This window comes from Nyctibius grandis, chromosome 33, assembly GCF_013368605.1.
Source record: "Nyctibius grandis isolate bNycGra1 chromosome 33, bNycGra1.pri, whole genome shotgun sequence".
NCBI lineage: Eukaryota > Metazoa > Chordata > Aves > Nyctibiiformes > Nyctibiidae > Nyctibius > Nyctibius grandis.
Genome location: NC_090690.1, coordinates 68,109 through 88,144, shown reverse-complemented (window position 1 = coordinate 88,144; position 20,036 = coordinate 68,109). Strand labels below are relative to the sequence as shown.

Genomic DNA, 20,036 nt, shown 5'->3' with positions numbered 1-20,036 from the left:
CCTCTTGGTATCATTCTGTACCATTTCACCCTAAATACACCATCTCATAGCATCCATTCATAGCTGTCCATGACAGTAACACTTCTGACACACCTACATTTGATCTATTACTAAGAGCTACTTCACCTGTTCACAAAATCAGTGAATCAAGTTCAAAGTAATTTTTTAGCACTTGAGTTTCCAGAGTTACGCGGAGTATACATGGAAGCCATCTGTTATCAACCACGATTTTTTTTTAGACAGAACTACAGCCTTCTCTTCCACAGAACCAGCTGGAAGACAGTGAATCCTAATCCTCCTCCAGCTGGGAGCCAAAGCTTGAAGAGTGCCATTGGAGAGCAAGGGTGAGCTCTCAAAATGTAATTACAATGCTCTGGTTGCAGATCATTTATGTACTCCACCCAAAACAAACCAATTCACAAATAACTTTCTTACCAGTAATGGGACAGTCCTTTGCTTTAAGACATGGAATTAACAGTTGTTAACCTAAAACAGGCACAATATAGCTATTGTATGCTTAAAGGCCTTCAAAACAACTATGATGCCCTCAAAGCATATGAACTTTCTAAAGAGATACAAGAAGTTCAACTTCATGTAATAAACATGAGTGCACACTGGGATCTAGAACTATTATGTGCAAAAGGGAAGGCCTAAATGATGCTGCATGTATAATAACCCACAGTTAAAGTGATTGGTAAGTACCAACAAATATAAATAGCAACACAAAACTAGAAAACAGACATGCCATAAGGAACACATGTGAGACAGCAGCACAGGGAATCAGCTTTAAATATTGCTCTTATTTTTCAGCCACAGAAGTTATTTTTTTCAAAGTTTCTGATTAAAAAAGACTCTTAAAGTATCGCACTCTGCAATCCTTTCCCCCAACATTCTAAAGATGCAGCACACAACTGTGTAAGAAGTTTCTCACAATAAAATATATAATATACATTTGATAGACATACATAAGCATCGGATACTCATTACTTTTCAGGCTTCAAATGCACAGAGTATTTCACGCTAAGTGCCTATAAGAGAGAGAAATCAGTCTTTCTTGTCTGGCAAACGCAACCCACCTTTTGTGCCAAAAAGTGAGCAGAGAAATAAAGGTATTAGTGGCACAGATAAAACAAAGGTATAGCAGGTTGCATGGCCAACTTAATAGCACACAACCAGTTTTACAGCTATACTGATTTCATTACAGATATAGTTGGAGAAGTACATAGGAAACATTTGCAGACACAACACTTGAAAAAAAAGGATGGAGGAAGCAGCTGGAATTTTCAGCATGGTAACACTTACTTCCTAGGTTCCACCAGCCCGCAACACAACGCCCTTACTGGTTAAGTATTGCATCCACAGTAGAGCTCCCACAGTTAAAACTAGAACTTCAGATCAACTTTACTGGTGATAAAACAGCTGTGCAGATTTTTTTTTAGGAAGAAGACTCCTACAGTAGTTTTAAGTCTTCAAACCCTAAACAGATCATAAAGCAGCCCTCCCACCAGATAGTGAAGCTCACTTGAAAAAACATGAGCAGCACACACTAAAATAACTCATCCCTGAAGAGGATATTCAAAACAACAAAAAATTTCCAACACTGCCAAAAAATTTATCTATTATGGACAGAAAAAATAATTTTCACATTCTAGAATTCCTCAAGACTAGTATTGTAAAGATATAAACTACTGGTAAATTGGACTTCAATAAACGAAGACAGACTTCCATTTTACTCTACTTCCACAGTAGCACAAGGACAGGAGAGATGCTGACAGGGTATGAATTTCACTCCAACAACTTCATCTTGAGGTTGGAGAGGAGGGTCGAAGATCTTAGGCATGCAAAAGGATGGAAGAAAGGAATAGGGGAAAAAGCATAAAAATAAGAGAAAAAGATAGAAAAATACTTTGGTTTGTCTAATGAACTATATTTAAGGAGGGTGGGGGGAGGCACACAAAAGGGAACAGAAGTCCATGAGTGTTCATTCCAGCATTTCCATGCTCTCTACATCCTCTGATTTCAACTCGTCTTTTCAACTGCTATATCCTATATACCTTTCCTTCCTATTTCACAACAAAGGTGCACTGGGACAGAAAGTGATTTGTTCATTGTGAACAAAGAAAGCCTCTATGACAGCATTAGGTGGCAATTGCTAATCAATGCTTCGCTATGTTATCTGTATTCAAATAAGAAGCCGAACTGGCAGTCAAATAAAAATGTGAAAACAAGAGATGATGTTAAGTTTGCTTTGCAAATCCACCTCACCTTAAAGTGAGGAGGCCTACCGCCTATGTTTTGCTGACATAACTATAGCAAGCCTGTTATCATACATTCAGTTCTGCTGCGCAGAAGCATTAGGAGGTAAATTCCCCACAGTAGTTCATTTGCAGTTTTCAGGTCCAAAGTACAAATTATGATCTATTACATTTCCTCTGATCACGCTTAGAAATTTGGACACAGTAGGATCCCAAACGCACATTAATCATTTCTAACTTACAAAATGCAAGTTAAACAAATCATTGACCTCAAACTGCGACTCTGTATTGACACATTTCATCAATCACAAGAAAATGCCCATGCAAACTGGATCTTACCTTATCCTTTTCATGGGGAAGGAGACACACTGGAGGGAGACAGGAAAGAGACTCAAAACTCTCCTTCCCATCAGCATTAGTGGTTGCTTTAGTGTTGAGTTGGTACAGAGGTCCATCTTTAAGAAGCCTACCATGGCCAACAGCACGTTTGACAGCTAATCGTAATTGCTGGTGAAAAATGGAGGCAGCACTACCTCCAAATAATGCAGACACATCTTTCTGACCCTTCAGAAAGCGCTCGATGTTCTTCAAGGATGAGCCACTAGACTCAGCCAAGCCCTCAATTGCCCGCTTGATAAGTTTATTCCAGTCCACATTTGGTTTACCATCCAACTTGCCATGGTTCCGAGGCTTCGGAAGTGCTATTCTCCCAGGATTATCAGGATCCTTGTAGGAGTTGAGACCCTTGTTGGAGACTTTTAAAATAGTTCCATCCTTAACACTCAGCTCTAACTGTTCCAGAACAGTTTTGCGGTCCAAACCGTGCGAAGACGACACTGCATTGCATATTCTCTCCTCTGAAGGACGCTGTTTTTGCTTCTTTACCTTTTTGATTGCCTCCAAAATCCACTCTGTATACAGCGGGTTGGCGAGTTTTACCATGGTGAAGAATTCTGTATATCCATAGAGTCGTTATCCTTTATCCCGATGCTGAATAAGTTTCACACGATGAGAAAACAGATTCTCGAATGATGGGAACCAGCTAACCATAGCATACACGTTTTCTGTTCTGAATTACTCCTCCTTTCTCAAACATTATTTGTTTTCACACTGAAGAGAGGAAAGCAAAACAATTAGAAATTTCCTCATTCTTTCCAATAAATCCCATAACAGCTTCAGAGAAAGTTTGTCCACAAAGGTGTAAAGATTTCAGCATATCTCACCTCAGCTTCTGGTCTGCACACTCACAATCAGAAGAACTGTAACATTAGGCCTGGAAGAAAACAAGAAGAGAGACATTTCCAAAGAACAGTTAGGGAAAAAAAAAAAAAAGACAAAAAAATCAGCAGCCACTGTAATCCACTACTACAGTTCTGAAACACTGAAGTAATACTTAAAGTTTTATCTTCACTAGTAATAAAAGCATGCTGTAACACTGAAATAACTCCATACAACCTAGAGAAAAAAGTGTGCCCTTTTATTTCAATCTATAAGTTGGGATAAATTCTAGATCAAGTTTTATGTCACTGCTGAGCACAACCTAAATTAATATTTGGGGGAAAAAAAAAAAAAACAGAACAAAGACCTTAAAAAGGCATCAGCTCTTTTAATTTTTGCACATGGAAAACATCGTCTGAAACTTCAACAGAAAGCAGTAAGAACAGCCAAGAGTCTTGAGCAAAAAGCAAGAAACTTTCAGAGCTCTTCCAGGAGTGTAATCATAGGTCTGATTCCCTTCTGCTAAGAAAAGCTATAAGTTGTTCCATCAAGAAAAAAAGTGAAGAAATGCAGCTGGAGATTGTAATTAAATGTTCCACTTTCAGAGACGATAGAAAAGAAGAATACAACTTTATAGTCTTCAGTATAGATGAGGCACACTGAAAAAACTTGAGGACAAAGTAACAGGTGACCATACACAATGAACGAAGAATGCTTATGACACTGCTAATTAAAGACGCAGATGGAAGGGTAGGAGGCTCTACTTCACAGCCTTTAGTTGTCTTTAACAAAGACTTTTTCTAAGTGTGATAACAGTATGTCAGGCTGAAGTTCTACTGCAAAAGTACACTAACTGAGAAGGATTTATAATCTGTTTATTACAAGGAATAACTATTTTCTGCAAGGGAAGTTTTAGTCACGAGCTAGTTGTCAACACAGTTCTCCCATTTTGCTTTCTAGTAAGTATTGAAGAATTTATCAACACACAGAACATATTTGCATACAGACATCAGACTCAACTACACAGCTCCATACAGCCAGTACTGGAAAGATTCAGAACTACTGTCTAGACCAGAAATTATGCGGTGCTTGTCTAGAGTTCTTTTACCCCACGAACAACAGATGTGAAGGGAAATACGGTCCCCGAGACGTGCCTGCCTGGCAAAGCGAAGCTGTGCTCGCGGGGCGCCCCAGCACGCTCGGATGCCGGGGCCAAGGAGCGCGCAGCGCTCTGTCCACCGCCGAGCTCCGTGCGCAGGACGTTACGTAACCGCCCGGCCAGGCTGGGGCGATACCGGGACGGTCCCAACGCCGGTCGCTCACTCACTCGCTATCTGCGTGACAAGCGGCCCCTGCACCTGCTACCGCTCGTCCCCATCCCTATCCCAGACAGGCCGCGCACACGGCGCCCCGAGGGGCGCACTGCCTCAGTCGAGGGACTCGCACCAGCGGAACCAGGAGAAAGGGGGCGCAGGCCACAGCCCCGACAGCCAGCCGGGCCCCACACCGTTCTTCACCCCCATGGAGACGGGCAGTGCAGCCCGGCTCCTCGTACCGGCTCGGCCGGGCCCGGGCCCGCACCCGCCTCCGCCGCGCTCTCTCGCGCCAGACACAGAAAGGAGCCCGGCCCGCGAGCCCCCGGCCTGCCCCGCCCGCCTCATCCGCGCCGTGCCGTGGCCGCCGCCTCCCCAGGGTGTAGGCCCGGCGGGCCCCAGGGGAGCGGGAGGCCGGGTCCAGGCCTGGCGCAGAGTGGTGGCGGGGCCGGAACAGGCCGCGAGCCTGGAGCGCCCAGCGGGCCTTCCCCTTCCCCAGGCCATGAAGCTCGCCAGCCGCCTATCCCCGAGTTCCCCGGCACCAGGCACCCGAGCCGGGGTGGCCCCGCTAGCGCTACTTACCAAGGCCTGCGAGAGACGGCAACCGAGAAGCAAAGGCCGGACGGCGGCGAAGCCCGAAACTGACACGGCGGCCATCTTGGGCCCGGAGCTCTGCGGCGGGGGGAGGGGGCGTGGGAGGGGAACAGCCCGCGGCGGGCGGGGGCGCGCGCGGGGAACAGCGCGGCGGGGCGGGAGCGGCCGCCGCCGGGAAGAGCCGCGGAGTCGGGGCTGCAGCCGGCCGGGCTTGGCGGGAGCGGCGGTGGTGAGAGGCGGGGCCGCCGCCCCGGGGCCCGCTGCCGAGGGCGGCCTGCGGCGCCATGTGTGTAGAGCGTGCGTGGCCGGGGCGGGAAGGCGGCGGCGCTCGGTGGAGGCTGCCTGGAAACGGCGCTTGGGCGGGAGCCGCGAGGGCGGCTGCCGGCGGGGCCGTCTGGCTGCGGCTGCGGGGAGCCCTCCGCGCTCCGAACCCGCGGGGCGGCGGCCGCGGGTGTGGCTACCGGCTGCCCCGGCCGCCGAGGACCGGGCGGGGGCGGCTGGGCGGCGGGAGGTCTTGGGCTAACGATCGTACTCTGGTGATAGGTGGTTATAACCTGTAGGGTAGGAAATCCATTTCTTAGGCTTAATTATGCTTGCGCTTGGAACAGTGACTCGGGGTTTTTCTGACTTAAAGGTGCCGAAGTGATGTAGAATTTTGAAATAACGATACCATTTGCCCGGGAGAGTGGCTCTGCCTTGCCTGTACCTCTCAACTGTGGGCGTTTAAAGACTGCTCTATCCTTAGGTATCTTTGTGAGGTAATTTGTGTAACTTCCTGCAATCTTTGATACATTTTAGTTTGTAGAGTAAAAATATGCTGCTAAAACATTGGCTGTTCTACAAGGAAATAACTTGGGAGCTATCTAGGTACTTTGGTCTGGGCTCTGCAGAGCTGGCTGACTGTCACTGAAATCAAAAGGGGTCTGTCTGAGAAGAGAGGTCCACCCTTGGCTAATTTACAGAACAGCATGGTTCTCCTCTGCTCTGCAGAGGTGTAACCTTGGACTAGCGTGCACTGAAACTTGGCAGAAATGAGCAAAGAGCAAATCCTCATTTTACAGGATTCTCTCCTAAGTTATATGTGATTGACAGAATCTCATTTTGTTATCCATCCTGAATGGCTATGTGCTGCATGCAATTCTCTAACCTTTTCTAACCTCTGGCTCAGTTTACGAGTTGTGTGTACACATTACAAAGTAGGCATTTTTCACCATTGCTTTAAAGGGCAGCTATTGTGTACAAGTTTTATGTGAGCTTCCCTTTTTAGGAAAGAAAAAGTAAAATCTTAAGAAATGGTGTGGAGACAGAGTTGATAAAGCAAACTTGTGGTTTTCTGAATGGCTTTATTTAGTGTCTTGAGGTGAGAAATTTCTCTTTTGAGCAAGAGGAACTCTTGATGTTTTAACAGAATAGGTTTGTCAGTGCGAAAGTTAAATGTTCTCAGTGAGTTACTTATTACTTGAAGCCAATGGAGTCTGAGATGCTATTGTACAAGGTACTGTACAAACAGTTCTGTTTCTGCCATGTAGACTATAGAGGTCTGGCCTTGTCTTGTCAGAGTTGGAGTCTTCCTACAAGTCTGTCTCTTCTACCACCTCTTCCCGAGTCTTCAAAATTCAGGGGGTTCTATGCTGCATGGCTTCTAGTGCCTTAAATTACAAGGCTGTGGTACTCTATTCAGAAAAGCTAATGCAGACATAAATGTATTTTCCAGATAAAAAAGTAAAGCAAGACTAAGAGGATTCAGTAGAGAACGGTGAAACCCAATTGTGTTCCTCCAACACGGAGTATCAGTCTCTGGACTCTATTCTGTTTCAAAAATGGTAGTAGGTTATTATTAGCACCCTTGCAAAATTAATTGGTTTTGTTGACTATTATAAATAAAAAAATGGTCTGTTTTCTTCTACTCTCTTTTTTATTTTCACAGCACAGGCTAACACTTAAATCATCAGAATTCCTGCATATGGCAAACTACAGATGGTAAGGAATTGTTTTATTGTAAAGACAGTGCACAGTTTGGCAACATCATTTTGTAGTACTGCTCTTTGTGCTTGGGTTTCTCTGGGGGTTCATGTACTGTAACTGAAGTACAGCACCCTTCAATGAGCAGTATTTAGGCTGTCAGTAAATTAACCAGCAGAATGAAATTCTGTTCTGGCAGCATCTTCTGCCATGTTCTCCTTTTAGGTTCCAGTTTATATAAGCTCCCAAGCCACTGTGGAGACTGACTTTTAGAACAAAACATGATCTTTGTGCTAACAGTTTGGCAGCAGCCAGGCAGCATTTCTGCAGCAGTAAATAGTGGTGTAACTGCAAATTGTTCTCTGCAGGTGCCATCAAGATACTTTAATAAACCTGTCTGATTTTAAAGCAGAAACGTATTTCCCCTTTTCCCTCAACAACCTTTTCCTTTGGTGTGCAGAAATAATTAATTGCCCTGTGGTTGCTTTTGTATTGGCACCAATGTTCTCCATGGCTAAAGAAACTGAAGTAACCGTAGGAAAAATGCAGAAGTGACAACATCATGAACTGGGTAAAATACTGACAATGTTGATGATGGGTGCAAGCAGTCAGAGGGAAATGGCAGTTTTTAAACTATGTGTAGCACAGTCAAGACTGAATTGCATTTCATGAGACAGAAAAGAAATGCCTGTATTGAAAAGACATACCCTATGACTGTTGATTTTAAGGTCCAGGTTAAAAATAGGTTTGAGTTTCTCAGAGAACCAAATGTATAAAGGCTTCATGTTGTAGGCCAGTTTAACTATGTGCTGCTGCTTTCTGTCTGTGATACTTATATTACTCCCATTAATACAGTCTCCAAGAGCCTCGTAGACTGATACAATAATCTTTACAATACCTTTGTGTTAAAAGTAAAGTGATTATATTAAGATCATAAATAATTATTTTAAATTTAAAAGTACTGTAATTAAATGACAAATTATTACCCCTTTGTTGCTTTCAAATGTGTAATTCATTACAGTAATTTGAATTAGACATTTAAAAACATTATTTGATGTTTAAAAATGCATTTGATGTAAATCATGACTGTAAAAGAGAAATTAATATATAGGTCATTTCTCCCTCATTATTTTCTGCTATAGCAAAAAGCTCATCTAGTGCATGTTGAATTATCTAATACTTTAAATAAGGATGTATGCATACAGTAGTCACAGAATCACAGAATGTATTAAAAGGTTATGTCAGTAAATAAACTGACCACCCCATTTTGGGGGAAAAATAGCTACAATGCATCAACAGAAAATAAGATCTAATATAAACTCTGAACTGTGCAGTTTTTTGCATTCTGACCTAATCAGTCCATTCAGCTTACTCCTCTTCCAGACTTAGTGATACCACTGCTTAAAAGATTTGCCCGCAATCACGAAGCGTAGTCAGGTGTAAAGACTCAGACGGGAGCCTTTCAGTGCTCCTGTAGCAGTCCTAACCAGCAGGCAGTCGCCTTCCTTCCCATGTCAGAGGTTGTATGCTTAGACAGCTTATTTAGTGGGATAGAAAGGACTTCTTTTTCGTCGTTCTTGTATTTATGTTTGTTCTCAGCAGAGTAGTAAAATTAGAAAATTATTCGTAATGGCATCTGCCTGAGAAGTCCAGAGATCTGCTATGTAAATATGAAACACCTGTTCTAATTACACAAAGGAATCACTTGGCATAGAGTTTAGATGCATTTTGCGTGACAATTGTAATTTTCGTGCCAGCTGGATTGTGTTTTCAGTAGTGTTGTGGCTCTGTGGTGAACAAACCAGCAAATAATACAGTGGAAAACGTTCGACTAGCTGCTCCTCACTGTAGAAACTGGGTTACTTGACATATTTTATAGACTGTAGTAAGATGTCTACCCTAAAAAAGGGTACCCTTAAAAAAATTCAGAAGCAGCCCCCGTTCTTAAGGGCGCAGGCTCTGTTGTCTCCGATGCGGAGTGCCGTTCTGACCGCCCCATCCGGAAAGCCTGAGCGAGCCCCTCGGGTCGGGGAGGAGGCGGCCATGCAGCAGCCCCGCATGTGAGGAGCCGGGGCCGTTAACTCTGCCGGGCCGCCGGGCGTGTCTGGAGGCGCGGGGTGGCGAGCGCGGGGCGGGTGCCCGCGGTGGGGCCCGGCCGCGCTGCCGGCCCCGCGGCGCCCCCTGCTGGGCCGCGGCGGGTAACGTGTGCTGCCTGTCAGCGGGGGGGGCGGGGCTCGCTGCGCGCCCTCTGGGCGGCCCGCCCCTTCCGGGGCCCGGGGCGTTGCTGGGCGCGTTCCCGAACTTGACTGGACCCGGGCAGGCTGCTGCCCCAATCGGAGCTGAGCGCAGCGTGCCGTTCTGATGCGTCATTATGCGCACGCCTCTCCTCGGCCTATCGGGCGTGGTCCTGAGGGGGTCACCCAATCAGGGTGCTCCATGCCGAACGCCGCCCGGAGAGGTTAGGGGGAAGTTTTTCGCGCTGACAATCCGCGCGCCGGGGGGTGGAGCTGGTGGCGGCAGGGACGCGGGTGCCTGTGAGGCGGTGTGAAGGACGGGCCTGGCCCTGCTGCGGCTCCCGCTCCCGCTGCAGCACCGCCTGGCCGGGTGGGCCGCCCGCCGCAGCCATGATCCACAGCCTGTTCCTGATCAACGCCTCGGGGGACATCTTCCTGGAGAAGCACTGGAAGAGTGTCGTTAGCCGCTCCGTCTGTGACTACTTCTTCGAGGCGCAGGAGCGGGCCTCGGAGGCGGAGAACGTGCCGCCGGTGATCCCCACTCCGCACCACTACCTCCTCAGCGTCTACCGCCACAAGATTTTCTTCGTGGCCGTTATCCAGAGCGAGGTGCCGCCTCTCTTCGTCATCGAGTTCCTGCACCGCGTCGTCGATACCTTCCAGGTGCGGATCGCGCGGCCGAGCAGGGGGGCGCCGGGGCTTCTTCTGCTTCAGCCGAAGGGTTAGCGGGCGTGTGCCGAGGGCCTTAGAAGACGAAGAGCCCCAGGTCACTGCCGTGTTGTAAAGGAGAACGAGGCGGGGGCGGGGAGGAAAGGGAGCCCTTCAAGTTAGCAGCAATTAGTTTTCCCTTTTTCCTATTTCTTAATTCTAATCCTGCACCTGCGAGGATCTAGAGTGGGTCTAGAGGGCTAGGAATGTACTGCCTAGGATGACAATGGATTCAAGATCAGCCTATGCTCACAGGAAGGACCTTTAGGCAATCAAGATGTATATTTCTGTTTTGCAGCCTTGTCTCTTCTAGGAGCTGTGAACTAAGACCAAGCTGGTCTTGTTCTCACCTATGTGCTTACATCTAGTGATATTTCTTGGAAGCCTACTTCCTTCCTAAAGAAGTGAGTCACAGGACTTGCCCCAGAGCAGCCATATTCCGTCTGTGCTATGGCTGACATGACTGCTGGTCAGTTTAGGGAAACAGTGAAAATGTCTGTCTTCTGCCTGCCAACAACAGGATTGTGTAGTCTGGATTTGAAATGTCTTGTGACCAGCATCCTACCAGAGTACAGGAAATGTGGGTTCTTGGTCAAAGGAGTATCAAGTGAGCTTGTGCTTCCAGGTGAGCATAGCCTGAGTTACGTTTCACTGAGTTCAGGGGGTGGATTGGCTGTTCAGGCTAAAAATGTACTATGTCAGTCACTTAGGTCTTGTTTTTTGTGAGGGGATGAGGCGTGACTGTGTCTTCACTGGCTTGGCCATATGTTAAATTCTGATATGTCTGAAAAAGAAATAGTGTTTGTAGTGCAGGACTAGGAATTCTCTAGTGTCACAGTTTATGTATACTCATGCTCTGTGCAGAATGCCTGATGTCTTTAATTGCTCTAAGTAACTAGAAGCTCAGGTTTGTGTTTGCGTGCACATGTTCGCTCTCTCTCCAGAAAGATGCATGAAATTCCCGTAGAAGAAAACTAAGAGTATGTTAAATGTTCAGTTTTTAAAATTGCTGAATTATTGGGAGTATTTCCTATAACATTTGCTGACTCTTGAAAGATCTCCACTGAGTTTTCTGTAACTACATTGTGTTACAGATTTACAATTTGACTTGGTATATTTTTTACTGCAAACTTTAATATTGCTAATTATTGTTTTGGAGTAGGAGCTGAAGAAACAATAGAGGAATCAAGCAGGGGAATAAACTGGTCTGTGGATCTTTTATGATTCACATTTTAAGGTTCTGCTTTATACACCTTTTAAATTTTGAGGAAGGAGGGTTTTGTTACATGGATGTAATTATTTTTTCAGACTTTTCAGAATACTGGACTTCTGCTATTAGTCTAATACATCTTAAGATGTATAGGCAGTCTGTACACCCCAAGCAGTATCAGAATGAAAAACCACAGGTAGTGTGTTAGACGGACTCCAGAAATGTTCTCCTATAAAACAACCACGGACTTAGGCAGAGTGTGCAGAGAGTTTGAAGCTGTGCTTCCGCTGTATTGCACATCAAAATAAATTCTAAAAAATAATTACAGAATTGAAGTTAATAATTGTATTACTGCCTATATGTATGCGAGCATTATAACAAAAGTAAATGAAAAGCTTTGATGAGGAGAATTTGAATTCCTTAAACAGCAGTGCTGCACAGTTAAAATATTGAGAGCACTGTGGGTAAAGACTAAGGCAACTGAGGAAGGATATATAAAACTGGAGTCTAATGAAAGGCATCACTGCACGCAAGTCAGTAGCGGCCGCAGGAACTAAGTTTTTCTTGTTGCTGCTTAATCAGTTGCAACTGAGCCACTTTCAAGTGCTAATTAAAAAATCCCTTAGCTATCAAAGGGAATCTTGTTATATAGAAAGGAAGTAAGAGCATGTGATGATGCGGTGATTTGCCAGCTTGCTGGGGCAGTGGCAGAGGCATGCTCAGAGCTGTGCATGTCTCTTGGAGTGGTCAGTCTGTCTGATGCGCTTATACCAATACATGGAGTTTCAGTGGTGTTTCACCTCCTCCAGTTTCAGTGTTGTTTCACCTCCTCCAAGAGGAGGCTTGATTTATTTCTGTGTGGGAGGACACTGAACTGAATGATCACTAAGACTCTCTTTCAGAGATTGTTGAGTAATTATTTCTTTTGCACAGGATTATTTTGGTGTCTGTTCAGAGGTGATGATCAAGGACAATGTTGTGGTGGTTTATGAGGTGCTGGAGGAGATGCTGGACAATGGCTTTCCATTGGCAACAGAGTCTAATATTCTTAAGGAACTGATAAAACCTCCCACTATTCTGCGAACAGTTGTCAACACCATCACAGGTACAGGGAAACAAAAAGTAAATGAACTGGGGAAGCCGTGTAGCAATATTCCTGCATAATTAGGACATGAGTGAAGAAAATTTATGTTGTCCCATACCATTCTAAACCTTAGCATAGGTGTATTTAGGGAGTCCTGTGTTAGCACTTTGCTTTGAGGTTCCTTCCAGTTCCAGCACCAGCTGCACTTTTTATTTTTTTCATAACTGAAACATTACATTTCCAGTTACAGCCATGACATGACTTCCTGGATGAGTTAGTTTGTTGTGGGTTTTTTGTTGGGGTGGCTTTTTGTTTTGTTTTTTAGTTACACTTCCCCTTGCCTTATTGTGGTATGTTTTAGAGTCAGATGTAAGAGGGGTAAATTGTAGAATACAAACAGTGAGCCTGGAAGAGTAATTGCTCTCCTACAGAGAGACGGAGGTTCTTGGGGATTAATTACCATTAAGTTATATGAGGCCAAGGACTTGTTCTGGAACACTGTGTAAATTTTGTGGTGGTTGTGATTGCCTTTCTTTTTTTCAGGAAGCACAAATGTGGGTGACCAGCTTCCTACTGGACAGCTATCAGTGGTGCCTTGGAGACGTACTGGTGTAAAATATACCAACAACGAGGCATATTTTGATGTGATTGAGGAGATAGATGCAATCATTGACAAATCAGGTATGGAAGTTGCTTCTGGCTAAGACGAGGCTAACTTGTCCTGATAGTGCGTGAAGAGAGGTTTAGGTTACAAAGAGGAGCTCCCTCATCTAAGTGTGGGAAGCTCTATTCCTATTTTTACTCTGGAATGTTGCCAACTTGTAGGTTCTATTCAGTCAAAAGTTTTAGAGAGGTACCAAGGTTTTCACGTGTCCTTGTTCCTAAGGTCTCGTAAGCAATTCTGTATTGAGAAAATAGGAGGTGAGTGAAAATTGTGCATAGCGCTACCTCCTTGGTTTTTGTACATCTTAGTCTTGTTAGAGTTGGGAGCTATTGTCATTGGCCATTAAAATGGACATTGCTGATGTCAGTGGTTCTTATTTATATGTATCTTCTCTAGAAGTCGTTGGGAACGAGAAAAATGTGGAGCGGGCAACATAATGAGCCATGACATTTCATAAAGATAATAAATTTCCCTCCTCCCCATTGATGTTTTTTCCACTTTGGGATTTTTTTCATCAGGTTAGTATAACCTCCCGTGTTTACTTTATTGTTGCAGGTTCCACAATTACTGCTGAAATCCAAGGGGTGATTGATGCTTGTGTCAAGCTGACTGGGATGCCAGACCTTACCCTCTCCTTTATGGTAAAGCTCCAGGATATATCTTTACTTAAGTATTTTGAAAAGGGTTTCCCAGCCCTGCTGCTAGGATCTGTGTCTCAAGCTGATGGATTCCAGTAGATCAGAACCTGAGTATGCCAAACAAAAAGAGAAAGAAATGACAATGGAAACTCCTAGTGAACTCCAGCAACTTTGAGCCTAAAGGTTTTATTTTCAGATTCTTTGTTAAAAGTACTGTTAGTGTGTGCTGTGACTAAGTTTCTGAGATACAGTGGTGCTCTAGGCAGATATCCTACAGGGCCATCTTTTTTATGAGTATGCATCAATGTAATTATTTGACATGACTAAATTTTCTAAAATAGGATAGGGGTTATTGAGTACTGCTATCGCACAGATGTAACAGCATCAAATAGCTTAACATGTCTGAATGTAGGTACTTTCAAGTGGGCGGAGTGTGTCGAATGGTAGGCCCTTCATGGATAGAAGATTGAGAAGAAGAAGAGGTGATTTTAAGTAGTACTGCCTTCACTAACCTTGTGACTTTCTTTTATTTCAGAACCCTCGGTTATTGGATGATGTCAGCTTTCATCCATGTGTGCGTTTTAAGCGCTGGGAGTCAGAGAGAATACTCTCCTTCATTCCACCTGATGGAAATTTTCGCTTGCTCTCTTACCATGTCAGTGCTCAGAAGTAGGTGATGATTGTAGTGCTGTGAATTAGGAAATATGGATCTTACTGGCTAGGAAAAAAAAAATTGCATTTAAAGATCAGGTGGCATGTTGTGCCAGATGAAACAGAGGCACACAGTAACTTGCACTTTTCCTTCTTTAGAAAACATGTTTTCTCTTTGTTTGGAGCAGTGATTCTGTAGTTTCTTTTTGGTCAGCCAGCATTTTTCAAAGACTAGTAGCACATCAACAAACTAGAGAGGGAAAGAATTAGGCAGTTTGGAGTAATCAAGCTGTTGATTTCCTATGTTTATAAACAACTTTTAGAATTAAAATAATAGTTTAGTTTTTGTTGTTTTTTAACATCTCCCTTAATAGAGCTACAAGTTCATTTCCACTGTTCGCGCTCTGTTCTAGAAGCAGCTTACCAATTACTAATTGGGGTTACAGATGCTAAAGCATTTTGTTAGACTTTGTCAGACTTAATCTCAAGTAGGTGAAGAGGAGTGGGAAATCCAACCAAAAGCACAAACATGAAGTTCAAGTGCTGCTGCGCTGCCTGGAACTACTTGCGAGCTTGGTTGTAACTTGCAAAAACATTACTCATCCTTTGCTCAAGTCTCCCTTTTTTATTGGATGTAGTTACCTGTCCTGTAGAGAGGTAGAAAACTAAGATACAGCAAGCTTGATTAAAAAAAAGTGTAATTAAGACTTGAGAACAGGATTCTGACTTTGCTTTTAGATCAAACAAATGAGCGTAGGATTTCCTTCTCCTTTAAGGAGATTGGTTTCCAATCTTTTCAGTGTAGAAGGAGAGGACTGCATCAGGAAAAGCAGAGATGAAGGTGAGAGATTGACGAGGACTTTGTGTTCATGTCTTTATTCTAGTCTTGTGGCAATTCCTGTCTACGTTAAACACAACATCAGTTTCCGTGATAGCAGTTCACTGGGACGTTTTGAGATCACAGTGGGGCCGAAGCAGACTATGGGGAAGACTGTAGAGGGAGTGATGGTCACTAGCCAGATGCCAAAAGGTGTCTTAAATATGACCCTCACACCCTCTCAGGGAACACATATCTTCGATCCAGTTACAAAGGTGAGAGGAAAGACAGGAATTAGTTTTTGTTTTGTTTTGTTGGGTTTTTTTTGTTTGTTTTTTGGTTTTTTTTTTTTGCCTTTCAGCAAATGAAGTTAAGCTGTTCATGCTTGCATGAACATTTCCTTGAACATTGCTTTTTCTGAAGGCAGTATCTTTTCTTGGGGTGAGAACTTTTGGACAATTGCATACTAGAAGTTGTCTTAATCCCCACAACAAATAGCTGAGTGTCTGAGTGAGTTGTAGTTCTGGTTGCTTGGTGTGTGCAGAGAATCCAAGAACTGGTATTGCATGATGAAGCACTAGTCTGGTGGATGCTTTACAAACTTCTGCACATCTAGTTGTCCTGCCCAGTACTGCATGTTAGATTTGGTCCTTTGCAAACACTGAGGATTTGGGTTGGTTAGTGGGGTTTGATTTCTTTTGGGGTGTTCTGGTTTTGTTATTTGGTCTCCCCCCACCTTTGGAGTTCACTTTTTTTCCTTCTTATTGCAAACTTAAATTTGATGGTTTACCCACAGTAGAGCCTCAAGCAACACTACTTCAGCCACTTGGAAAGGAGGCAATTCTGCATTAGTTTTGTCACTGTTACACATAGGACATAGAGCCTGTAGCACAAGTAGTGGAAATATCATTCATGGTAGGCTTTTGGGGAACCTCATGGAAAGAGAGAGGGAGAGCAAAGGTCCGAGGCAGCTGCTCCTTAAGCCTGTACTATGTCTGTCCAAGATGAAAGGCACGATACTAAGACAAAGACTTTTTCTATAAAGAAACATTAAAACCTGTCATTGGAAGGGGACTCTTATTTAGAAGGTGTTACAGCATTTCTGTTTCACTGCTGCATTTTCTGGTCCTTGAAGTTGCTGTCATGGGATGTGGGGAAAATAAACCCCCAGAAGCTGCCAAGCCTGAAGGGGAGCATGAGCCTGCAAGCTGGGACATCAAAACCAGATGAAAACCCCACCATTAACCTACAGTTTAAAATCCAGCAGCTGGCTATATCTGGTAAGTGACTGTCAGGTAAAGAAGCTAATAAGTAAATATTCTCTGCCTTGTCAGTGCTCACTCTGCATGTAGCTGAAGTAGTTCTGCACGCCTTCTGAAGTACATTCTATCTGAAACGTTCTTCAAGTAAAAAAATAGTGTGCTTTGACTACAGATAGGTGGATTTGTTCTCTCTGATGCGCTGTGAAACAGCCTAGCTACATTTCCTCACATTTCATGCTTACAGACCTATAAAGAATTTTAAGGTATGGATGTTTTTATAAAGAATGATTCTGACAATTAGCAGTTGTCAGCTTTTCTCCGTTCTGTTTACTGCTTGCTAAAACTTTCCCTATGCTTTCTGCACCTCTAGTATGATCTTATCTTCCTTTATCCTGAAGGCCTGTCTGCCTTGTTTGTGGCAGCAGACAGTCTTATGCTGTGTTTGTTTGCCTTTAGGACTGAAGGTGAATCGCTTGGACATGTATGGGGAGAAGTACAAGCCCTTCAAGGGGATAAAATACATGACTAAGGCTGGCAAGTTCCAAGTCCGAACCTAGAGGATCCTGATAGTGAGGAAGAGCAGTTTCCTGTTTCTCCTGTCCCTGGCTGTTGGATGCAGCCTCTTACCCCATCCATCTGTTTAGGGTTGTTCCCTTGCCTACTAGTAGCATGAGTGGGAGAGCCAGTGCTTAGGGTGCTGGGGAGCAGGGAAAAGTAAGGTTGACCTGAAACCATCTCATCCCTAGCTGAGTCTGAAGTATTTGGAACAATGGCAGATGGGAGAGGTATTCAGGTCCCTTAGGATTAGTGAGTCAGCTATGTAAGCTTGTATCACCTTCATTTTGCCGTCTTAAAGGAAATTCTAGGGATTTACTGCCTTTTGTAACTCCTCTTCCTTATATTTTGGTTGGCTTTTATCCCTTTGTAGATGATACAAAGTTGAATTTCCACAAACTTCAACTCCAGCGTGATGGTCCAGCATCTGCCCTTCTCCATCACTGAGTGTTAGGGTAGAGAGCTGTATAGTTCTTGGCAGCAGAGAGATCATCTAGCCATTTTGCCTCAGAGGGACTGGAAGAGGTGGAAAGGTAGATTGTCCTACCCAGGATGGGAAGTTAAGAAGCGTAAGATTGGGGATGGTGCCACAGAGGGAGGACGGGAAGAAGTGGATGCTTTTTCGTAAGCCATCTTGGTCATCAGGTATCTTGAAACTCTGGAGATAGACTGGAAACCCATCCAAATCTTAGTATGGTATCCTATGAAGGGCTGACTGTAGCACATGTGATTTTGTAACTGATGGGTGGTGACATCTGAATATAATTCTGCTTCTCTTCTTATTTCATCAGTATTTGAAGGTAGGGATTCTCCTAGCTTCTTTGGGGAGTCAGGGAAGAGACAGAGGCAGGAGAATTTTTGTGGAGACATAGCACTCTGGTGGAAACTGAATCTGTGGCTAAATGAAGACGATCGCTATCCTAGTAACTTAGTGGAACCTCTTTTTGTCTCTGCCTGCGTATTACAAATGAAGGTGATACTGCTGTTGTCCTGCTCACTGATGGATGTCTTTGAGATAACTGTGTCCTGGTACCTTTGTAGTGTTTCTGGCTGTCCTACCTCATTCCAATTCCCTGTACCGACCAGCTGCTGTGCAGGTGGATTCAACCCTACGCTGGATTTTTCACTGGGACCATCTCTTCTGCAGGAGCTGTTGCTGCATCTGCCTGTTCCAGTCTGTGCTGCATCTCTCTGTACAGCATAAATATGAAATGAGCGGCATCTGCACTGTTCTGTATTGTCTGTAATGTGCTCTTTGGCCACTAGATGCCAATGTGTTTTCTCTGTAGTAGCAAACTTGTCCCTAAGCTGCTGTACATGTGACTACAGCATCTGTCAGGTGGCTGTGGAGTCCAGCATGTACAGTTCATGCTTGTGAACAGAACAAAGTGACCCTAAACAAAGGATAACACACATTCCGGTTTGCGTGTGATGGATACTTGCAGTAGATGAGTGGCATCTTGCTTGTGGAATTGCAAGTTCCAGTGCAACTGATGAATGCCATAGCAGGTGGCCTTATTGCTGAGCATGTTCAGTGCAAATATAACCTTCAGCAAGGGCATCAATAAAATTCATTTTTACATGTCATCTGTGTCATTTCAGAGTGGTTTGTGTGGGCTTTACAAGAAATACAGTTGGTATTTGAGGAGGAAGGTAAATTATGCCAATTAGATTGTGAATAGTGGGTGCCTTAGGGAGATAAATGTCTTTATGCAATTGGGATTGTAAGCTTGGGACTAAGTCACTGTCTGAAAAGCTAAAATTAATTACTTTCTTGTTAATTTTTGTTAGTGTTTACCAAAAGGAGTGCTGAGCTCTTCCTAGAACCTCAGTGAAACTGTCTTCAGGAATGCAGCTGAACCAATTTTGTTTACTAGGTAGGATTTTGGGTAGCAGGCTAATGGCTGTGCTTTAGTTCTGAAGACAATGAAATACATCTTCACCTTCCTGCTCCTCAGGTACTGATACTGTCCTTTGGCTTTGTAGCTTTGTTTTTTAAAGTATCTTCTTTCCTGCTGAAGTGATTCACGTTACTCGAGAGCTTGAAAGGGTTCTTATATGCATAAGGGTGTCTGGCCCTTATGGCAAGCTTTCTGTATCAGTCTGAGACGGCTGCAAGTTCCTGTGGAATGAAAGATGAAGCAGGGCAGAAGGGGGAAGCAGGGAGCAACATCAGTGAGATAACTTGGTAGATGATGATATAAGGAGTTTCGGGAAATGTGAGGTGTATCCATGTACTTCAGTTATAGTAAATCCTGATGTTGACTCAGGTTCTGAAAGAACTTGAATGTGACAGTATCAACTGCAACATGAGAAGAAAGATGAGGCAAGCAGATGGCAGTCATTATTGTCTTAGACCTTGTCTCAAGATGGTGCTACTGTGTGCTGGAAGAGGACAAGTAGGGGGGAAAAAACAGGATAAGAAGAGGAAAAGCTGATGCAGAGACGGAAGCTATTTCAGGGATTTTTATCAGGTATGGATGTAATGGATAAACAAGCCAGAGGAATGCAGTTAAAGGCAGTTAAAGGCACTGAGCTAGGCGGCAGCAACTTTTGAGAAATGAAACACAAGAAGTTAAGGCTGGAGAACATAACTTCTAGTTACTGGACTGGGATTTGGTAAATTTCCCAGATTAAGGATCTATTACAAAATGAGGGATAAAGAAGCATTTGGAAAAAATTGGAGTTGATTCTGGGTCCTTCTTTAAGTCAGCTGCAGAAAAGATGTCACAGAAGACAGACCAGGAGGGAAGGAAGCAACCAGGACAGAGATGGCAGCTAAGGCTTATGGAGCTCTTGTCACCTTAGATATTTCATGTATGGGTATTTTCAAGGAGCTGGTAACAGCTGTGATGAAAAACTGTTCTCTGC

At 44.1% G+C, this 20,036-nt stretch overlaps 2 protein-coding genes and 1 long non-coding RNA gene across 5 annotated transcripts in view; 2 read left to right on the top strand and 1 right to left on the bottom strand.

Moving 5' to 3' along the window:
* KAT6A (lysine acetyltransferase 6A) overlaps positions 1 to 5,457 on the bottom strand; it is a 35,306-nt gene extending 29,849 nt beyond the window's left edge. For 2 of the 3 annotated variants that reach the window (XM_068421290.1, XM_068421292.1), the window contains exons 1-3: positions 5,369 to 5,457; positions 3,479 to 3,528; positions 2,595 to 3,365 (exon numbers count right to left, since the gene is read on the bottom strand). In XM_068421290.1, the coding sequence (XP_068277391.1) occupies positions 2,595 to 3,197 (603 nt within the window). In that variant the 5' untranslated portion in view covers positions 3,198 to 3,365; positions 3,479 to 3,528; positions 5,369 to 5,457. The remainder of the gene's footprint in view (positions 1 to 2,594; positions 3,366 to 3,478; positions 3,529 to 5,368) is intronic. The other variant, XM_068421291.1, reaches the window with a different exon arrangement.
* A 107-nt stretch (positions 5,458 to 5,564) lies between these two features.
* Positions 5,565 to 7,216, top strand: LOC137675472 (uncharacterized). Its single transcript, XR_011049961.1, has 3 exons — positions 5,565 to 5,666; positions 6,015 to 6,138; positions 7,095 to 7,216. It is a non-coding gene; the product is annotated as an uncharacterized lncRNA (long non-coding RNA).
* A 2,629-nt stretch (positions 7,217 to 9,845) lies between these two features.
* On the top strand, positions 9,846 to 18,752 carry AP3M2 (adaptor related protein complex 3 subunit mu 2). Its single transcript, XM_068421379.1, has 8 exons — positions 9,846 to 10,239; positions 12,428 to 12,599; positions 13,122 to 13,259; positions 13,798 to 13,883; positions 14,416 to 14,549; positions 15,416 to 15,623; positions 16,484 to 16,628; positions 17,067 to 18,752. Exons 1-8 carry the CDS (start codon positions 9,967 to 9,969, stop codon positions 17,165 to 17,167), a joined length of 1,257 nt encoding a protein of 418 aa, XP_068277480.1. The 5' UTR covers positions 9,846 to 9,966; the 3' UTR covers positions 17,168 to 18,752.
* Positions 18,753 to 20,036: the final 1,284 nt, after the last annotated feature.

Excerpts from the sequence above, each read along its gene's own strand:
- AP3M2 (XM_068421379.1), top strand. The coding sequence starts at position 9,967 with ATGATCCACAGCCTGTTCCTGATCAACGCCTCGGGGGACATCTTCCTG. Across the intron at positions 13,260-13,797 it reads TGCAATCATTGACAAATCAG|GTTCCACAATTACTGCTGAA; the intron begins GTATGGAAGTTG and ends TTATTGTTGCAG. Across the intron at positions 15,624-16,483 it reads TCTTCGATCCAGTTACAAAG|TTGCTGTCATGGGATGTGGG; the intron begins GTGAGAGGAAAG and ends TGGTCCTTGAAG.